The sequence below is a fragment of the Myxozyma melibiosi genome, assembly GCF_037950935.1.
Source record: "Myxozyma melibiosi strain Phaff 52-87 chromosome Unknown BZA70scaffold_4, whole genome shotgun sequence".
Taxonomy (NCBI): domain Eukaryota; kingdom Fungi; phylum Ascomycota; class Lipomycetes; order Lipomycetales; family Lipomycetaceae; genus Myxozyma; species Myxozyma melibiosi.
The window spans coordinates 270,227-288,666 of NW_027042918.1; the positions used below are offsets into that span (position 1 = coordinate 270,227).

Here is an 18,440-nt window from a genome sequence, read left to right on the forward strand (position 1 = left end):
TATCTCCATATTCCCAATGCCCACCGCCGCACTGGACGATTGTGACGTCGGTCATCGAACTTTCTACAGAAATGCAATTATCCCAGTTTTTCTCTGCTTCTAAGGTCATAGGACGGGTATTCGATGGAACTACAGGCAAATCATACTCAATACCATCAGACTTCTACTCAGATCGACGAAACAAAGACTCTTGAATTAAGTACACCGACACGTAGAATGCTAACAAACAAAAAATACTGCTGATTTCAAAGCACAAACGACAGTCAAGAACATCTTAAACGGAAGAAGAAATTAGGAGAAATAGTAGGAGAAATAATAGGACACCGGAATCGGCTCGAGATATATAGAACTGATAGATGATTAGGCAGAGGACATGCCACTATAAAACAGATGAGGTTAGCAGACGCTCAAATCGCAAACATCAACACAATCAACTTACGTGATAGACAGATCTCTCATGCCCTGGAGAACCTGCTCGACTCTGGTATCCAAGTAACCACCGGCATACTCTTCTCTCGTACTCGGGTCCAGGTACTGCTGCACCTGCGCCATTCTCGTGTACGCCTCCGAGCAAAACCGCAGCTGGATCTTGACCAGCGCCTCAAACGAAGGGTCGAGGTACGGCACTCGAATGTCAATCAACTGCGGCAGCTCGTTCACAAGCTGCGTGTTGAGTTCTTCGTATATGGTCTTTGCCATCTCAGCGTCCTGCTCAGCCTTGGGCAGCTTCGCGACATCGTCCGCAGGCTTGTCGACGAGCTTGCGCACCTTGGCCCGCATGGCGTCGTAGTCGAGAAGCTTGTGATTCCGCTTCTTGATCGCGTCGTTGATGTCCGGGAAATATGAGACGAAGCGCGAGATCGGCTCGAGCACGGTCGCGCGGTACGGGCCGTCGAGTGCCTTGATCGTATCCGCGTCGAGGTCTTCGACTGCCGTGCGATAGTATTTGCTGACGCCGTCGTTGGCGCCGGATTCGCCGTAGAAGGCGTCGATGGTCTCTGCGATTCGGGTTTGCGCAGCAGTCATAGCTGATATCTGATTAGTAATTCTTCGACGTAGATGTGGGATACACAGATCACCGGCTTACCTCGCAAGGAATCTAGATATCCCTTTGCTTCCTTCTGGAGTTTGTTGGCGGCAGACTCGAGACTAGATGCAGATAGTGTTAGCAAGGAGACGAGATATACCACAGATAATGTACGGCAGTCACGAGCGCATACGTTCTAAATCGTCGTTCTTCCAACTCAAACTCCCGGTCAATAGTCTTCTCAATCTGACCGGTTTTCATCATAACCTGAAGAGATGTTAAAACACAGATGTTACTATATAACAAAAAGCACGAATAATGGTCTGCGGTACAGGTTCATGCATCGCGTACAAGACAGCCAGAGCAACAGCGATCAAGCAAGAACCATTCATCCGCACACACTAGGTCAATCACATACCGTCGTTCCGGCACGCTTAACGGCCTTCTGGAAACCAGACCAACTCATAGCTGATTATGGATATAGCGGGTGTAAGATGTCGTATGTATGAAGTGAGATCGCAGGTATCTGTGATCCTCAAACGCGGAGTATAGTAGCAAGTCGCAGGCAGTCTAATACCAAGCAGTCTTCTCTAAATCAACAACCAAGATCAATCCAGACGATCAAACAGACTGGGCGTAGTGGCAAGAAAAACCTGTGGCGGCGGGCAAAGGTGGTGATGACGTCCTCGCAGGCACCCGGGCGGAGGTTTCGTCTGCGCCGGAACTCGCGGCCTCGCGGGCTCAGCCCCAACCCTCGCCCTCGGTCACGTGTGATGAGCCGCGCAGACGCGTATCGAAGATCAAATTGCAGCAAGTTGATGAACTGTCTTGTAGAAGATATTGGCAGGAAGAAGATGTTTGAAGACCTGCCTCCGTTGGATCCGCAGTTTGCAGACCTGGACGAGGAAGAGGATGCTGCTCCTATTGAGCTGAACCCGCAGCCGTTCTTTGTCGTCAAGACGTATCTTCTGGAGTCGACTGTCTCGCCAAAGAGGACAAAGGGAACAAAGGTCTTTATTAACGTCTGCCGGGATCCCAAGGCGCCGTTTTCAGATAGTACGTGGTTGTTGTTAGACAGTGATGTCTGAGCTGGTATTGAGGCTAACCGTTGTCTGTTTTTTCCATAGCTCCCGGTGAAGCACCACAAGACGACGTACCTGTGATTCTGGGAGGAGAATCCATCGAAACCGATAACAGTACGTATCTGTTTCCAATTCGTCGGCTCATGATCTGAACCAGACTGACATGCTCTCTGCAGAGGGCGAGAAATGCTATGTATTTGATTGCTGCATCAACTCTGAACTTCTCGACTTGACAAAAGGCAGTGCCGAGGCACTTGCGCTTTTCGCACAGCATTGTATGCGGGTCGTATCCCACAGCCACGGCTTGAAGCTGTCTCCAGGTGCGTAAAAGCTGCTGTGCTAGAAGCCAAACCCGATGCTGATATTTTTTAGACTACAAACTTCCAAAGCTACGATACAAGGGCAACAACGGCCGTCCACCAAAGATCCTCATCCGCCCTTCTAGAAGCCGGATACTGAACGACAGCTCCGACACCGAAGACGCGGGTATAGCTGCGTCGCTCAATGGCATGGCTAGGAAGATATTAGAGGATACCTCCAACGGGAAGTCGCCGCAAGAAAACGGGACTGGAAAAAAAGCTGCTCCGAGCTCTGATCTGGTGTATAGAGAGGACGACGCGGGCTTGATTCCGCTAGTCAAGCCAAAACCTACGGCGCAGGCAAAGTCGTTGATAGAAGAGATTGTGGAGAGACCAGCTCCTGCCTCTGCCAAGTCGTCAAAGTCGACAGCTGCTGCTGCCCCTGCTCCACCCAGTAAGAGCACGCCGAACAAGCCAATGATCCAAGAGATTGTCGAGAGCAGAAAGGTTTCTCCTAAAATCGTCAAGACGGAGCTAAAGCAGGCTGGTTTCCCCAGATATCACTACGAGATAACGGTCGGTGGCAGTTCAACAGCTTTGGAGGAATCAACGGTGAAGATCGACGACAGTGCGGGAAAAGTCTATGTGAACTCCTCGGGATTTAACGAAAAGGCTTTGGACATTGATCTTCCGAAGGACTGCGACTTTTCGCAGATCAAACTGTTTTACGCAAAGGACACTAATACCATGTCTATCTTTGTTTGAATGCAGATGTACATATGATAAGAAATGTAAATTATGAGACAAGTATCTCTAAAGCGAAGAGCAATACCAAAAAACCCAACCTAAATAAGCTAAAATGACAAACAGAACCAGCAAAAGACAAAGACAAAAACAAAGACAAGGAAGCACAGAACTTTTTTACAAAACCTGAAAACCCCTTCTGATTAGTATTGTAAACTAATAGCACACTATGCAGAGCACGACGACGACGCTAGTCTAAAAAAGCAATCAAAAGCTCTCCTTGAGTCTCGAGGCAACGATGCGAAGGTTTCCGTACACCTTTCCGGGCGGACTACCGAGGATCAAACTGACGACGGACTCTCTCGCCATGCGAATATTTGCGAATCCGCCGAGGATATGGATCTTGCTGTCGGCCAGCACGATACGCGTCCGGGTAGCGTTCTCGATCGCGAACTTGGTCTTGCCGTCTTTTCCCGCGATACGGCCGATTGCGCGGGCGAGATGGTCGCCTTGCAAGGTCTTGACGTCTTTGACTTCAAAGGACTCGATGTAGAGATCGTCTAATCTGAGCAGCGCGATGGCGTCGTCGACGTCGAAGCCTAGGGTGAACGCCTTGATGAAATCCGCGCCTTTCTGGATTGCGCCGGTGTCTTCGGTTTGCTTGCAGGTCTGGTTCATGATGTCAGTACTTTGTATCTTTTGATTGGGGGAAGGGTGGAATTGGAGCGGACATACCCTCAGCTCGACGGTCTTTGTGCGAATGTTCATGCGAACCTGTAGCTTGAGATGCTCTACTAATGGCGGATAAACCTTCGGCCAGGCGTTCTTCAAGGGTGTCATTCTGTGCGGAGGCACAGGCACTCTCCGTGACTGGGCTCTAACGCGAGTCTATAATTGATAGAGGTAAGTACATACCTCGAGCGACAGCAAAAGAAAGTGGATGAAGAGCATACCCGTTGCTCAGCAGCGGTGCCGAAGCGCGGCCGTCCGTCAAGATCAAGCTGCATGCCGCTGGTGACTGTCGATGTAGGAGCAGTCGAGACGTCGGTGACGTCGTCGGCTGCTGTTGGCGCGGCCGATGTGGTGGTGGATAGAGCATCGATCAGGATCTCGTCGTCTGTAGGATTCGAGTTAGCTGGCGTGTGATAGCAGCAGAAAAGAAGAAACTGACCATCGTCGTCAAGAACAGGAGCAGGAGGAGCGATTTCCTCGGGCTTTTGCCGGATAGCAGTAGGAGCGGGCATGATAATGTGGAAAGAGTAGAGAATATGGTCTTGCAAGTGCCTGTGTCTGAGTATCAAGAGAAAAAAATAAAAAAGGTTTTCAAACTCCCGGACCGAGAACTACGCAGACTCTCATAGTAAACAGCGGTCTGAGATCTACTGCGGCTTCTCCAGGCCGGTCGGGAGTTTGGCCAAAGTTTAATTATTTTTTCAGCGATTCTGGATTCGCCGATGACGGCGCCGGAATCTCTTGAAGAGTATCCAGACTGGTATTTCTGCGAGAACAGGATACAGAAACACCCTTCGCCTTGCTTATTGCACTCGGTAGTTGGGCAGAGTTATAAGGGCCTTTTTGTTTAAGGTCTGCCTTTTTATTTGGTCTTGATCTGGTGCGTTGCTCTCTTCAAATCGTCGTTCAATCATAGTCAACTCTACGAAAATGCATCAGGATCCATCTTGATCAGCGATTTTTTTGCTACCCCATGCTGACTTCTTTGATTCTTGTATATATAGATAAAGAGTCTTTCTCTCACAGTCGGATCTTGAATAGGGACGTTTGACGGAGACCCAGTTCTAGACATTCAACTGCTCTAGTACTTGGAGTGCAAATTAGTACTCCACTCAATCCGGGGTCTTATCGTCAGCATCAATCTCTACAAGTCTCAACACGCTCCGTCGGTTCTTTGACTAGTGCTAGTATCCGCCGTATTCCTGTACATCTATTTACTCTGCATCTCATCTTTATTTCTTTTTCTCTTTTTCGTCTTCGTCGTTCAACATGGCTGCCCGACAGCCTCAGCACATCATCCGCTCGCTATGTGGGCTCACCACAATGCGCTCAACCGCAACTTCAAGGCCGGATCTTCTGGCTTCCCAACCCACAAACCTCTTATACTTAATACGGCACTATTCCCGTGCCTCTGGAACTGCATCAGCGCATCCGCAGCTGTCGTCTAGCACTGCCTGCTGCCAGCGTCTGCATGAGCGAAATAGGCACGTGCGAATATCGCAGCTGGCGTTCAGCCGTACCCGGGGCTCTTATCCTCTATATCCCAGTCGGAAAGGCCTAGGACCGCACGCATTTTCATTCTCGCGGACGTTTACGAGCTACTGTTCTCGATACGCCGAGGAAGGCGGTAAGCAGATGAGGCAGCAAATTTCATTAGCCAACGAGGCCAAGGTCGGGAAGTCGTCAGAGTCCAATCCGATGGCGAGACAGGGAGAGGATGTGTCTGGCTCAGGCCACAGCAGTAGTAGCGGCACAGATCAACACGACCACGCAGACAGTACATTCAAGCAACAGACCTCAGATCACTCCCACGAGACATGGAGCAGCGCCGTCTCCCGAAGACTGCCTCACCGGCCGACTAAAGAAGAGCTTTTGAAAGCCGCTTCGGGCGCGTTTGAGAGATTCAAGATTAGATTCAAATGGGTTTTGCTTCGGCAGGTTCGACCGTTTAATATGGACGACATGTCTGCCTTCTTTTCATGGCTTATTTTGGGGAACGTGATATGGGTCTTGCTCGGGACAACGACTTTCTTTTCGCTGTTTATTTTAACGGGTAACACCGTTTTCGCACAAGGTAAGTCATTCTGAGTAGTTACATCTCTACAGCCACCGCTAACACTCATTCAGAAACCTTTGGACGAATAATCGGCAACTACCTCACCAAAGAGACAGGTGTAACTGTAGTATTCGAGAACGCGATCGTCCCACGCTGGAGCGACGGCGTGATTTCGTTCCGTAACGTGTTTATCTCCCGCCGGCCCGGAAAGAACGATAATCGGGTAGTCAAAGGATCACGAGCTACGGCGGCCGCTGCTGCGGCTGCGGCTGCTGCTGCTCACAATGGCGAGCCTGCGCCGGAGTTGGAGGAGGAAGTTGTGGATGATGGGAATTACACACAGTTTGATTTAACAGTCGATTCGATCAACGTGACGCTCTCGTTCCGCAAGTGGATGAACGGCAAGGGCATCCTGGCGGATGTGGAAGTCAAGGGTATCCGAGGCCTGATCGACCGGACCCATGTGCATTGGTTACCGGGGGTTGATCCGAGGTCATACAAAAAAGTGCATCGGCCAGGTGATTTCGAGATTGAGCATTTCGTGCTTGAGGACGCGCTCGTGACGATTCTGCAGCCGGACAACTTCCGGCCGTTTGAGATTAGTATCTTTTCGTGCGATCTGCCGCAGCTGCGGCGGCAGTGGCTGTTTTATGATATCCTGGGCGCAAACCACATGTCTGGATCGTATGACGACTCGCTGTTTACTATCCACCCCCGTCAGACGCTGACGAGTACCGGCGGCGGTCTGCAACCTGACGACGACCGCTACACGTGGAAGAAGACCTCGCGGCTGCGGGTCGACGGCGTGAGCATGGACCACTTGAACCGCGGGGTGACAGAGGGCGCGTTCAGCTGGATCTCTGACGGCGAGGTCGATCTGATTGCGGACGTGATGATTCCGTCCGAAGACCAAGACAAGAACTTCTCGCGGGTGATGCAGGATATCCTGGAGCGGTGGGAGGAGACGCTGCTGAACCGTGAGCAGAAGCGGCGGCAAGACGTCACCCGGCACGAGCGCGACTACGACATCGACGACGACGAACACGAGTTCCAGAACCGGAACTGGACGCTGCGGAATATGATTGAGTACGCCAAGCAGCAGTACCAGATCAACCGCGGCCAGATCGAGCTCGAGGACGTGATTTCGCTGCCGGTCAGTTCGTCGTCGGGGTCGACTATCGGTCCCAAGCAGCCGGAGAAGTATATCGTCTTTGACCTGCGGATCCAGCTTCACAACGTGCGCGCGGCCTTACCGCTCATGCCGCCGGAGCTGTCGTACATCAACAACGCGCTGATCCGGCCGATGATTGCCTACATCAACAACCGCAACACGTACATCCCCATCAACTGCCGCGTGGTCAAGAAGCTGTCCGAGTTCGACGGCAGCTGGACGATCTTCGACAGCGGGCTCATGGACGATCTCTCGGCCGAGGTGTACGAAGCAATCGCGACCAACGTGCGCGACGACGAGGAACGCGCGCGGAGGATGAAGAAAGTGGGCATGTGGTCGCTGCATTTGGCATTGCAGGTGTTTTTGATGAGTATCGGCACAATCGCAATCTAGGTCTTTTTATCTCAAAAGTTTCTTCTTTTCCTTCTCTTTGTATTATATTGTGCCTACATTTTTTCTTTCACTTTGACGACTTTTTCTGTATATATTTTCTTCCCCTCGCTTTTACTTCCATCTTTTGATCAAAGATGTACGGCTTTGATGCAACCATGCAACCTACTCGCTGAGCTCCTCGACATCCTTATCTTTAGCGTTTCATTAATGCAACATCTCTATAGACTACTCAATCCACAAACCAACCACTCAAGCTATACTGATGGTAGATCTTGTAAACGGTCTGGTCGTGAGCCGCTCTATTTGCGGCTGACATGTGGGGTGAAAGAAACTTTTGGTCAGGGATTGTTAATGACTGAGGGAGGGTTTATAGCAGGTATTACTGATAAATGAGGGTTTGTGGCGGCAGGGGAGAGGGAGAGGGGATTGTTGATGAGGATGGGGTGAGTGTGTGTGGTGATGGAGAGGAGGTAGGTGGAGGAGGAGGAGGAATTGAAAGAAGTGATGTCGCTGATTGAGTAGAAGGTATGTGTATGATTTGTAGAGCTGGAGACAGTGTATGTGACTAGTATTTCAGTCATCTGTGTATCGATATAGAAAGACAAGTTATGAAGGCTGAACAGCAAAACACAGGAGATAGGAATCTGCACCCGTCTTGTACAGGTTCGACGCAAATGTCAGGGTGGCCGTTGCAGTGCAGCATTTCTTTCAGCTTGAACTAGGACTGCTGGTTGTTCGGTTTGTTGTGTGATTTGTGTTGAAGAAAGAGTATGAGGAGGTTGGATTGATAGAAGTTAGAGATGATATTCAAGTCAATGAGTCTGGCATCAACTTCAGATGCAGGTAGCCTTCGTTCGTGCTTTGAGGTATGCAGTCACTAGATTCACCGACGTATCTTCCATGACTGAGCACGTATGTTGTCGGCAACTCGCAATCATGGACATAGAGACTGCTTCGATGCTAGTATGTTCATCACCAGCAAACGAGTGCTGATATCATTTGATATACCAGAGCGAGGAGATAGCTCTTCTAGACCTTATAACCCTCTCAATCTGCTTTTTCTCGCTGATATCTCGCTGCCCCTCTCACCTCACACCTCACCCAGCGATAAGCACCTCACAAAGCAGGACCGTGTCCCCACGGGCCTCTCGTAGGCGACCGCTCGAGGCGAAGATGAAAATGTGGCCCCGACCGGAGTGGCCTCGTAAGTCCGAGTGGAGGCGGTTAGGGTTTCTACCACGGAAATTGTGAAATTGAAAGAGTTCTGGCTTCCGGAGCTGAATATTTTCATCCGCAGTTTGAATACATTCTACGAATTAGCGCAATCATGGTTCAGTAAGTCAATTCGGGGTGTTTTGCTTGGTTTTAGTTGTTTGGATTGGTTATTTCCAAGTGTATTTTGTTGCGTGGACAAAACTAATGACAAGTGTGCTCCCCGCAGAAAAGTTCTTCTTCTCGGCTCTGGCTTTGTGGCCAAGCCCACCGTCGACATCCTCGCCGCTCGCCCCAACACCGAGGTCACCGTTGGTACGTATAAATGATAAATCTGCATGAATTAGAGATGGAATAAGAAGAGCGAAGACTGAAGAGGGACAATTGGGCTAATTGGACTCGTTGCAGCATGCCGTACTCTCGATAAGGCACAGGCCCTCGCCGGCTCCTCCGCCAGCACCAAGGCCGTCTCGCTCGACGTCACCGATCCTGCTGCGCTCGACGCTGCCGTTTCCGAGGCTGATCTTGTTATCAGGTGTGTATTTTGCGATTGTCTTGAAAAAGTGTTGGGTGGACAGAGTGCTGACTTATGGCTGGTAGTTTGATTCCTTACATTTACCACGCGACCGTCGCTGCTGCGGCTATCAAGTTTGGCAAGAACGTGCTCACCACTTCGTACGTCTCGCCCGCTATCAAGGCTCTTGAGGAGAGGTTAGTTCATTTATCTATCATTTCTCATTATCTGATATACAGCCTCTAACTATCGTATAGTGCGAAGAAGGCCGGCACCATCATCTTCAACGAGATTGGTCTGGACCCCGGTATCGACCACCTGTACGCCGTCAAGGCCATCGACGAGATCCACCAGGCCGGCGGCAAGGTCAAGTCCTTCCTGTCGTACTGCGGCGGTCTGCCCGCGCCCGAGGACTCCGACAACCCGCTCGGCTACAAGTTCTCGTGGTCGTCGCGCGGCGTGCTTCTCGCGCTCCGCAACAACGCAAAGTTCTACCAGGACGGCAAGGAGGTCGAGATCCAGGGCAAGGACCTGATGAAGTCCGCAAAGCCGTACTTCATCTACCCCGGCTACGCTTTCCTTGCGTACGGAAACCGCGACTCGACCATCTACAAGGATCTCTATAAGATTCCCGAGGCCGAGACCGTCATCCGCGGCACCCTGCGTTACCAGGGTTTCACCGACTTCACCCTCGTCCTCGTCGACCTCGGCATGCTCGACGACACCGAGAAGGAGTTCCTCAAGTCGCCGATTCCCTGGAAGGAGGCCTTCGCCAAGCTCATTGGCGCCGCCTCGACCAGCGAGGCCGACCTGCTCGCCGCCGTCGACGCGAAGGCCACCTTCCCCAGCGCCGAGGCCAAGGCTACCATCCTCAACGGTCTCAAGTGGCTCGGTCTGTTCTCCGACAAGCCCATTACGCCCAAGGGCAACGCGCTCGACACGCTCTGCGCCACGCTCGAGGAGCTGATGCAGTACGGCCCCGGCGAGCGCGACTTTGTCATGCTGCAGCACAAGTTCGGCATCGAGTGGGCCGACGGCACGACCGAGACGCGAACGTCGACCTTGGCCGACTACGGTGACCCCAGCGGATACTCGTCGATGGCCAAGCTTGTCGGCACGCCGTGCGCGGTCGCCGCCGAGCTTATCTTGGACGGATACTTCAAGCAGACTGGAATTCTTGCGCCGTACAGCCCTGAGATCTGTGACCCGCTCAGAGAGATCTTGAAGGAGAAGTATGGCATCTTCATGGTTGAGAAGACGCTTGCTTAGATGATGTTTACTGTAGCTATGTACTTTTTGATATAATACAATTTGCTGTTGACAATAGATTGAAATAGTGCGCCACCTGAACCCCAATAAAGAAATAAAGAAACAAAAGATCATAACTCAAAACAAAAGATGATGTACATGTAGGCTATTTCATTTTCAGCAGCTTCTTTGGCCTATTCAGCGGCACAGCCGGTGCCCTCTTTGCAAGTCCCGAAGCTTTCCCTCCGCCGAGACTAAACCCGATCTTAATCGGCTGTTCTCCTTCTCTCTGCAACTCCTTCGTCGCCTGCTTATTGACCTCCTCACTCCCGCTATTGCTGTTACTCTCGCTCTCTTTCTTCTTCTCCTGCTCCTCCTGCGCCCGCTTGATCTGCTCCGCCAGAAACCTGCGCTCCCGCTCAAGATCATCATCCCCGCTCCTCTCCCGCTTCTGCGCGATCTCCCGCCTCTTGATCGCCTCGGGCGAATTATCGATATACGCAATCGTGAACCCGCCCTCGCGACTCTTCTCATCAACCTCAACCTTACACACCCCCTCGTTCTCCAAATACTTTACAAACTCCGACAACGACACGAACCGCGTCGCGTTCATGTGCACGTGGTTCCGGTCCGCGATGTACTCCTGGTAAAACTTGTTTGCGTTGATCTTCTTCTCGCCGTGCGAGGACCGCAGCAGCGCGATAAAGTCGCGCACGAATTGCTGCGTGAACTCGGAGATCTTCTTTTGTGGGTTTTCGCCGATGATTATCATTTGGCGCACGTGCGCCTCGGACTGCGTGTGGCAGCGGAAGCCGTTTTCGTCGCGGCATTGTTTTTCGCAGACTGGTGGTGTGTTAGCAGAGGTAGATTTCGGGGTAGGTGGAAGACGGGGGATGACGTACCTTGACAATACCAGCGGAGTCGTTGGAGACCTTTCGACTTCATCTTGTTTGCGATGTATTTCGGCGTTCCTACTTCTGCACGTCCCATCTTTGCGTATTATCACTTGTCTTCAATAAAAGAAAAACGGAGAGAAAAGTGGAGTGGAGCAAAGAAGAGAGATGATCAAGGCAGGTGTGGCGTGCACTAATCCTCCCACTGATCTTACTCTGATCCCCAGGATAGCACTTTTACCACATTTAGTACTATTCTACTTATTCTGGGGCAGCTGCTTAATCAGAACTATGGAAATTCGCAGTTTATTTTTTTTATTATTTTTATTTTGCATCTCCCAACGCGCGTTCGTCGAGGTTTTTTTTTTTGATATCCAGACTTTTATTCAAAGAATTGTGGGGTGCTCTGTTGTTCTGTATAATAGACAACTACTCTGTTTAAATTAAGAGCTATAGTTTCTTTGTATAGACTTCTATAGAGGCCACTCGCAACAGATCAAACGACAAGGAAAATGACAAACCAGGACGACTTCGACGCCCGCTCGCAGGCCTTCCTATCCTGGCTCCAGTCCGAGCCCGGCGCTCAGATCTCGTCATCAATCAAACTCGCGGACCTGCGTTCCCAGAACCAAGGCCGGGCCGTGCTCGCGACGACCGAGATCGCCGAGGGCGACGTGCTGTTTTCGATTCCGCGGACGACGATATTGAGTGTTGAGAACAGCGGGATCGCGGCGCGGGTGCCGGAGATCGCGGAGCTGGATCGGTGGACGGGGTTGATTGTGACGATGATGGCGGAGGATCGGGCGGATAGTCGGTGGAAGAAGTACTTTGATGTGCTGCCGAGAGCGTTTACGACGCCGATGTTTTGGAGCGAGGAGGAGCTGGGTGAGTTGGCGGGAACGACGGTGCTGGATCAGTTGGGGAAGGAGGAGGCGGAGACGACGTACAGGGATGTGGTGAAGCCGTTGATGGACAAGTACCCTGGTGTGTTTGGCAAGGTGGATTGCAGTTTGGAGGCGTACCATCGGATGGGTAGCGTGATTCTGTCATACAGCTTTGATGTCGAGCGGGATCCTGAGGACGAGGACGAGGAAGAGGACGTGACGAAGTTACCCGAGGCGGAGTCGGACGAGGAGGATGAGGAGGAGGAGGGGGATAAGAGCGAGAACGCGATGGAGGTGGATGAAGAGCATGAGGTGGTTGAGGTTGAGGAAGTGGTGGAGGAAGAAGACGACGACGAGGACGAGAAGTTTCTGAAAGCGATGGTGCCGCTTGCAGACATGCTCAACGGAGACTCTGATCTCTGCAACGTATGTCTCCCACAATTCTACCACCCCTCCTACACTGCCGCCTACTAACTCTACTGCAATCCAGGCCAAACTCTTCTACTCCAAAGACCAACTCGAGATGCGCGCGACAAAACCGATCGCAAAAGACGAGCAGATATTCAACACGTACGGCGACCTTCCGAACGCGGACCTGCTGCGCCGGTACGGCTACACGCGGTTCGGAAAGACGAAGAACGACGTGGTCGAGATCCCGACGCAGATCGCGATCGATGCCGCTGGGGTTAATCTTTCGGAGCTGCATTTGAAGAAACGGGTATGCCACTCTTTCTTTTTCTGATTTTATAATTGTGGTTGTGGTAGAGAGAGAAGAATAGGAGACTGACAACAACCAGATGGACTTCATGCTCGAATACGACGAGCAGCAAGACGAAGACCTCCTCGACGACTCAATCCAAATCACAATCTCGACCTGCGCGATCCCCACCTCCGCGCTCCTGCTAACCTACATCCTAATGCTCAAGCCCGCCGCGTTCCGCGACCTGCGCAAGCAAGGCTTCGAAGCCGTCAGCGCGATCCCGCGCAAGTCGCTAAAGTCGGCCGAGCAGCAGGACCTGTGGCTTTCGATCCTGCGCAAGAAAATGAATATGTACAAGACCGACGTTGTTACGGACGAGAACCTGATTCTGGAGACGAAAGCGGATCAGAATCTGAATCTCAGGAACGCGATCGAGGTTAGGTTGAGTGAGAAACGCATTCTCGAGGCGACGATTAAGAAAGTTAAGGACTGGAAGATTCGGGTGAACAAGTCAAAGGAGTTGATTTCTTCGCGGCCGACGAAGCGGGCTCGGATGGCGTAAAAGTAGCTAGAGTTTTGTACAGATCTAGATGATGTATATGTATTAACAGTATAAAAATAATCACAAAGGACGCCGCATGCCATATAAACGAAAATGAAAAGACAGATACAAAATATACATGAGCAGACTATTCACAGAGGGGCATATAAGATCTGAGTAACGTATTTTCTCGCATACCGCGACACGCTTGCGACAGCGAGCACGTTATGCTTGATTGACGTTGTCGCGAGATGGTTCAGGACGACATGGTTCGGGATCGGCAGCACGCTGCTGTCGTCTTTCTCTGTCGAGTTTGAGTTCAAGATGACGGTTTCTAGATGCGGAGGCAGGAACGGGGGCGCGTCGCACACCTCGTTGATCTGGTTCTCGGCCAAGGACGGGTTCGTGAAGATGTCGGGGATCTCGTTTGTGTAGTGCAAGGGCGCGACGGGCACTTCGTCTTCGTACTGCTCGTCTTCGATCTGCGACTCGCGCTCGAGAGGGGGGAGTTCGATGGCTGCGACTTCGACGTAGTTTACTAGGTTGCCCATTGAGTCTGTGGCGGTCGGCAGGGCGTCTGAGCAGCGGAGCTCGTTGTCGACGACGAAGCGGATGCGGTGGGTGCCGGGAGGGAGGTTGATGACGGTCGAGAAGTCATTGCCGCTGGAAATATTATGTTAGTATTTGAGTGCAGTACACAAGTACACAGATAATGAGAGGATAATTACTTCTTGGCAAGCTTGATCATCTTACGCCAGCCGGTGAATGTTCCAGTGACGTACACCTTTTTGCCGCCATGGATCCAGCTAATAACAGTAGGCACAGCCTGCTCACTCGGCTGGCCGTAGTAAAAATCGATTTCCTCACCCGAGAGCATCTTCGACACCGGCTTCGCCGGAATCGACACGTCCTCGGCCGCTTTATCAGTCACGGACGTGTCATCCGCGGTATCGCTCAGCCGTACGCGCTGCAGATCTCTGCTCACGTCTTCGGCGTGCTCGACGTGGCCTTCGCGGATGTCGTCGAGACCCGGGCCGGTTGTTCGTTGACGGTAGATGAGCTCGTCGTCGTCGACGCTGGCTTCTTCGCAGTGCGAGGCGGTCGGGAGGGAGTCCATGCTCTCAGAGCTCATTATTGACTTTGGACGGGTGGGAACAGCAGCTGAGGTAGCCACACCACCACCACCACCGCCGCCGCCAGCGGCAGAAGCAGCAGCAGCAGCAGCGGCAGCGGCGGCAGCAGTAGACGCAGTCGGCGGCGCAGAGAAATAGTCATCGCCGGCGTTCTTGTCTATAAACGAAGAGGACTCGATCCGGGACGAGTCTGTGGTTTCGAGATTTGAAAAGTCGCCAGGGCTGGTGACCGCCGACGCCGCGGCGGATTGGTCTGCGGACTGAGCAGCGTTTGGCACGCGCGGCTGCTCGTGTGAGGACGAGTTGCCCATGATGGAGAAGAGGCCAGGTGGAGATGGAAGAGGGGAAGGGCGAGGGGAGGTGGTGATGGGAGGAGTGGAGTTGGCAGGATGATGATGATGAGAGGCAGGAATGAAGTTGAGCCGGGTAAGTGTTAAAGTTTGGAGTGATTAGAGTTTGTGGAGATCAAGAGTTGTAGTTCACAGAAAGCGGGAGGTGTTGAGTGTTATGACTGCTGATTGACGGTGATTATTGATTGTTGATTGTGCTGTTTAATAGCATATGAGGTGGAGATCAGCGCTTGATTGCTACGAGAGATGATATCTTGGCTATTGATTAGTGAGTTCTTGCAGTGACAGTTTGGGACGAGCAAGGGTCCTAAAGGAGATCAGCAGCTATCAGCAAGGATCTATATCAGCAGAGTCCAGACTAATCAATCAGTCTTCAAGACAATCTACGCTGAGGAAGAAGAGTAGGCTGAGAATGTGGAGCAGCAGTGTGTATGTCTGGCTGCTATGGCGGATTCTTAGCGCACCGATTGTGATCCCGCTGCGACTGGTGATGCGGATTATACGCGGAGTATTCTGGCCGATCCCGGTGCTGGCGCGGTTCATGTGGTCGGTCGTGCGGGCGATGAGTTTTGCGCGAGTGATTCTGGCGTCGCTGGACCCGTTGTATTTCTTTTTCTTCACGGGGATCTCGATCGGGATCGCAGTCGGGATCGTGCTCGGGGTGTCGTCTGCGGCGGCGCAGTTTGTGCTGCAGATTAACGGGGCAAGTCTACGACGGAAAGAGGCAAATAAGACGAGGGTGAGTGTGAGTGTGAGAGGGAGAGGGTTTGAGGATGGGGTGGAGAGGGAAGCGGGCCGGGAAGAGAGCCGGGAAGCGAGCCGGCGGAAGGAGATTGACTACGACGGGTTCCGGGAGTGGTATGACGAGGAGAGGGCTAAGAGGCTAGCGGCGAGGAATGCAGAGAATGAGGCGAGGATAAACAAGGCCGAAAAGGAGAAGGAGGAGGAGGAAGAGGTATATCAAAGGACGAGGTACGAGCTAAAGTACGACCGGGGGTGGATGACGCCTCCGAGTACTATCCTGGAGGAGGAGGAGGAGGAGGAGGTTTATGCAAGCGGGAGCGAGAACAGACGGCAAGAGGGACAGAGAAGCGAGGAAGAGACTATGGAGCGAGGACGACGAAGAAGCTACGGCAAAAAGCGGCAGGGTCTGCAGATGAGATGATAAAGGGCGATATTAAGCGAAGAAGAGAAGAGAAGAAGATGCGGCACCAAGAGAACCGGCGAAGAAGGTAATGATTTCCTCTGTTTCATGTTTGATCCGACGGAAATAGAAGATTGCAACTATTCGAGATTGAAGAAGGAGAAACAGTCACTAATCTTACGGCAAATGAGATATCAGAGGCAGCTCGTTTCGATGGATTGAGTTCAAATGGTTCGGGTTCGATGGTTCGGTTCAGTTCGGCTGGTGGACAGAAGGTTGTTTTTCATGGCTCATGGTTCAATATGGGATTTCCATTCCTGCAGCCAACTGCGAGCCGCTGCGCGCTGCTGCTGCGTCTACTGCTGCTGCTGACAGCGGTGAGGAGCTGCAGAGGAGAAGAAGATGCAGCTGCTGTGAGGACCGGGAATGAGAATGAGCAGTCTGCTATGTGAGCTGAGGACGATAGCAGGCAGCAGGTGTGGCGAACGAGGAAGTTCGAAGTCGACTGGGAGGCAGAGCTCGAGCCGGTGGATTCTTTTTCACTCATTTTGAATGCAATTCTTTTGTTCTGTTTTTGTTCTGATCTTGTTGTTCTTCTTGTTTTTCTCCATCATTATTATCTTCCTCTTCTTCTTCATCTTCATCTTCATCTTCTCTCTTCTCTTCATCTTCTCTTCACCTTCTCTCTTCTCTTCATATCTCCAGCCGCAACCTCGCGCTTGAGGTTCTGCTGCGCAAACTCTGTTTCAATTACACTTTGCGCTAGTCCCAAACAGGAATGGTCTAGGGGTGGCAGCGCTGTGCAGCCATCAAGCAATCGACCTGCTCTGCTCATCCCTTTTAATCCTCTCCTCCTCCGCCGCCTCTTCCTCCGCCTGCTCGCAACAATCCCTGCAATCATGTTGTTCAGGCTGCTCCCGCTCGCTCTCCTCCTCCTCGCGGCTCTCGCTGCTGCTGCTGTGCCCTACTACGGCAACGACTCCCCCGACGCATCCGTCGTCGCCAAAGTTGCCGTCGGCCGTCGCGGCGGCCGCGTCTACACCCCCGACTCCGTCGCAAACCTCAAGCGCTTCCGTGCTCTGCTCAGGGCCTCCCTCCAGCGCTACAACCGCACAAAGCGCGAACTCCAGGGCAACAGAGTCGTTCGCAAGGCCGTCACTCTTCCCGACAAGCTCGCTCCTATCGGCGCCGATGGTACCTTTTTCACCAACCTCAAACTGGGCTCGCCCGCGCAGGACATCTTCTTCGACATCGACATGACCTCGTCTGACTTTTGGGTCGAGTCCACGACTTCTGTCCGCGGCACGCGCTTCAGATCAGAGAACTCGCAGTCCTACTTCACCGATTCGCGCCTAGTCTTCAAGGACTGCGTCGGCTCGAACGAGGCCCTTGAGATTGGCGAGCAGAAATTTTCCATCGACTTTGCGCACTGCACTCCGCATCCCTCGACCGTGCGCACCTTGAACCCATCCGGAGGCATGCTTGGACTTGCGCATTCGTCGCTCTCGCAGACCGGACTGCCGCATTTCTTCGAGAGCGCTGTCGCCACCAACAAGCTCTCCGACGCAATCTTCGCGATCGAGTACATCCAAGACGATCCCAAGGGCGGCGCCGTGCTCTCGATCGGTGGAGTCGCGCACAAGGTCGACGATCCGTTGTACGCTCCGCTCAAGACCTACGGGTTCTGGCAGATGCTGTTCAAGAGTCTGATGATTGACGGCAACACCGTCATCGACAACATCCAGGGCGTGATCGACGTCAACTCGCCGTTCATCCTCGCGCCGTCCGAAGACGTGCGCATGTTTTACAATGCTATTTCTGGAGCGCAGCCTCTCGCGGACGGGTTCTGGTCGTATCCCTGCTTTGAGGATCCCAAGATCCACATCGAGCACGCGGGCTGGCTGTTCCCGATCAAGGATGCGTCGCTGGGCAAGGTCAAGGAGGCGTCTGGATACTGCGTCGGCCCTGTTGTCGAGGCCGATCTTGCTGGGCTCTGGGTTATTGGCGAGCCTTTTCTGCGCGGTGTTTTATCTGTCTTTGATGTGAGTTGATGTTATTCAAGCTGATATTTATTTGATTATAGAGCAACTGCTGACTATTCTCTAGTTTGATCAAAAGCGCATTGGATTCCGCACTACGAGCTAAGAGCTCTACATCATACATCATACATAGACTACGGACCTTACTACATGTCCACAATCTCTTGCATCTTCACTAATTTCTGCATTTATTTCGATTTATTTGGTGTCATGGGACGGTTTACTATTCACACATTTGTTATTTTTGGGAGTTTGAATGCCGCGTCTCCGCTTTCCAG

At 52.2% G+C, this 18,440-nt stretch overlaps 10 protein-coding genes across 10 annotated transcripts; 6 read left to right on the forward strand and 4 right to left on the reverse strand.

Moving 5' to 3' along the window:
• Position 1: 1 nt before the first annotated feature.
• On the reverse strand, positions 2–1,598 carry BZA70DRAFT_140786 (BAR adaptor protein Hob3). Its single transcript, XM_064909627.1, has 5 exons — positions 1,446–1,598; positions 1,221–1,294; positions 1,088–1,149; positions 440–1,028; positions 2–379 (listed from the first exon to the last, which is right to left on the reverse strand). The coding sequence occupies exons 1-5, from the start codon at positions 1,491–1,493 to the stop codon at positions 361–363; spliced, it is 792 nt and encodes a 263-aa protein (XP_064768794.1). The 5' UTR covers positions 1,494–1,598; the 3' UTR covers positions 2–360.
• Positions 1,599–1,855: 257 nt separating this feature from the next.
• Positions 1,856–3,219, forward strand: BZA70DRAFT_276982 (PIH1 family). Its single transcript, XM_064912387.1, has 4 exons — positions 1,856–2,083; positions 2,155–2,223; positions 2,286–2,429; positions 2,482–3,219. The coding sequence occupies exons 1-4, from the start codon at positions 1,882–1,884 to the stop codon at positions 3,171–3,173; spliced, it is 1,107 nt and encodes a 368-aa protein (XP_064768795.1). The 5' UTR covers positions 1,856–1,881; the 3' UTR covers positions 3,174–3,219.
• BZA70DRAFT_276983 (putative ribosomal RNA-processing protein) lies at positions 3,220–4,496 on the reverse strand. Its single transcript, XM_064912388.1, has 4 exons — positions 4,324–4,496; positions 4,106–4,269; positions 3,888–4,040; positions 3,220–3,821 (listed from the first exon to the last, which is right to left on the reverse strand). Exons 1-4 carry the CDS (start codon positions 4,394–4,396, stop codon positions 3,420–3,422), a joined length of 792 nt encoding a protein of 263 aa, XP_064768796.1. The 5' UTR covers positions 4,397–4,496; the 3' UTR covers positions 3,220–3,419.
• A 448-nt stretch (positions 4,497–4,944) lies between these two features.
• BZA70DRAFT_141244 (mitochondrion biogenesis protein) lies at positions 4,945–7,673 on the forward strand. The gene is made up of 2 exons (XM_064909631.1): positions 4,945–5,958; positions 6,012–7,673. Exons 1-2 carry the CDS (start codon positions 5,154–5,156, stop codon positions 7,502–7,504), a joined length of 2,298 nt encoding a protein of 765 aa, XP_064768797.1. The 5' UTR covers positions 4,945–5,153; the 3' UTR covers positions 7,505–7,673.
• Positions 7,674–8,799: 1,126 nt separating this feature from the next.
• Positions 8,800–10,531, forward strand: BZA70DRAFT_276987 (saccharopine dehydrogenase). Its single transcript, XM_064912389.1, has 5 exons — positions 8,800–8,839; positions 8,946–9,031; positions 9,125–9,251; positions 9,317–9,427; positions 9,488–10,531. Exons 1-5 carry the CDS (start codon positions 8,832–8,834, stop codon positions 10,497–10,499), a joined length of 1,344 nt encoding a protein of 447 aa, XP_064768798.1. The 5' UTR covers positions 8,800–8,831; the 3' UTR covers positions 10,500–10,531.
• BZA70DRAFT_256603 (domain of Kin17 curved DNA-binding protein-domain-containing protein) lies at positions 10,532–11,593 on the reverse strand. The gene is made up of 2 exons (XM_064910810.1): positions 11,381–11,593; positions 10,532–11,321 (listed from the first exon to the last, which is right to left on the reverse strand). Exons 1-2 carry the CDS (start codon positions 11,466–11,468, stop codon positions 10,645–10,647), a joined length of 765 nt encoding a protein of 254 aa, XP_064768799.1. The 5' UTR covers positions 11,469–11,593; the 3' UTR covers positions 10,532–10,644.
• A 157-nt stretch (positions 11,594–11,750) lies between these two features.
• Positions 11,751–13,552, forward strand: BZA70DRAFT_276993 (uncharacterized protein). Its single transcript, XM_064912390.1, has 3 exons — positions 11,751–12,681; positions 12,746–12,973; positions 13,053–13,552. The coding sequence occupies exons 1-3, from the start codon at positions 11,884–11,886 to the stop codon at positions 13,515–13,517; spliced, it is 1,491 nt and encodes a 496-aa protein (XP_064768800.1). The 5' UTR covers positions 11,751–11,883; the 3' UTR covers positions 13,518–13,552.
• Positions 13,553–13,648: 96 nt separating this feature from the next.
• Positions 13,649–14,373, reverse strand: BZA70DRAFT_237425 (5'-AMP-activated protein kinase beta subunit, interation domain-containing protein; the record flags this gene model as incomplete). The annotated part of the gene is made up of 2 exons (XM_064910415.1): positions 13,649–14,159; positions 14,225–14,373. The coding sequence occupies 2 exons, from the start codon at positions 14,371–14,373 to the stop codon at positions 13,649–13,651; spliced, it is 660 nt and encodes a 219-aa protein (XP_064768801.1).
• A 645-nt stretch (positions 14,374–15,018) lies between these two features.
• BZA70DRAFT_141301 (uncharacterized protein) lies at positions 15,019–16,275 on the forward strand. Its single transcript, XM_064909632.1, has one exon. It carries the CDS (start codon positions 15,392–15,394, stop codon positions 16,142–16,144), a length of 753 nt encoding a protein of 250 aa, XP_064768802.1. The 5' UTR covers positions 15,019–15,391; the 3' UTR covers positions 16,145–16,275.
• A 747-nt stretch (positions 16,276–17,022) lies between these two features.
• Positions 17,023–18,268, forward strand: BZA70DRAFT_288956 (aspartic peptidase domain-containing protein; the record flags this gene model as incomplete). The annotated part of the gene is made up of 2 exons (XM_064914077.1): positions 17,023–18,165; positions 18,230–18,268. 2 exons carry the CDS (start codon positions 17,023–17,025, stop codon positions 18,266–18,268), a joined length of 1,182 nt encoding a protein of 393 aa, XP_064768803.1.
• Between the last annotated feature and the right edge of the window lie 172 nt (positions 18,269–18,440).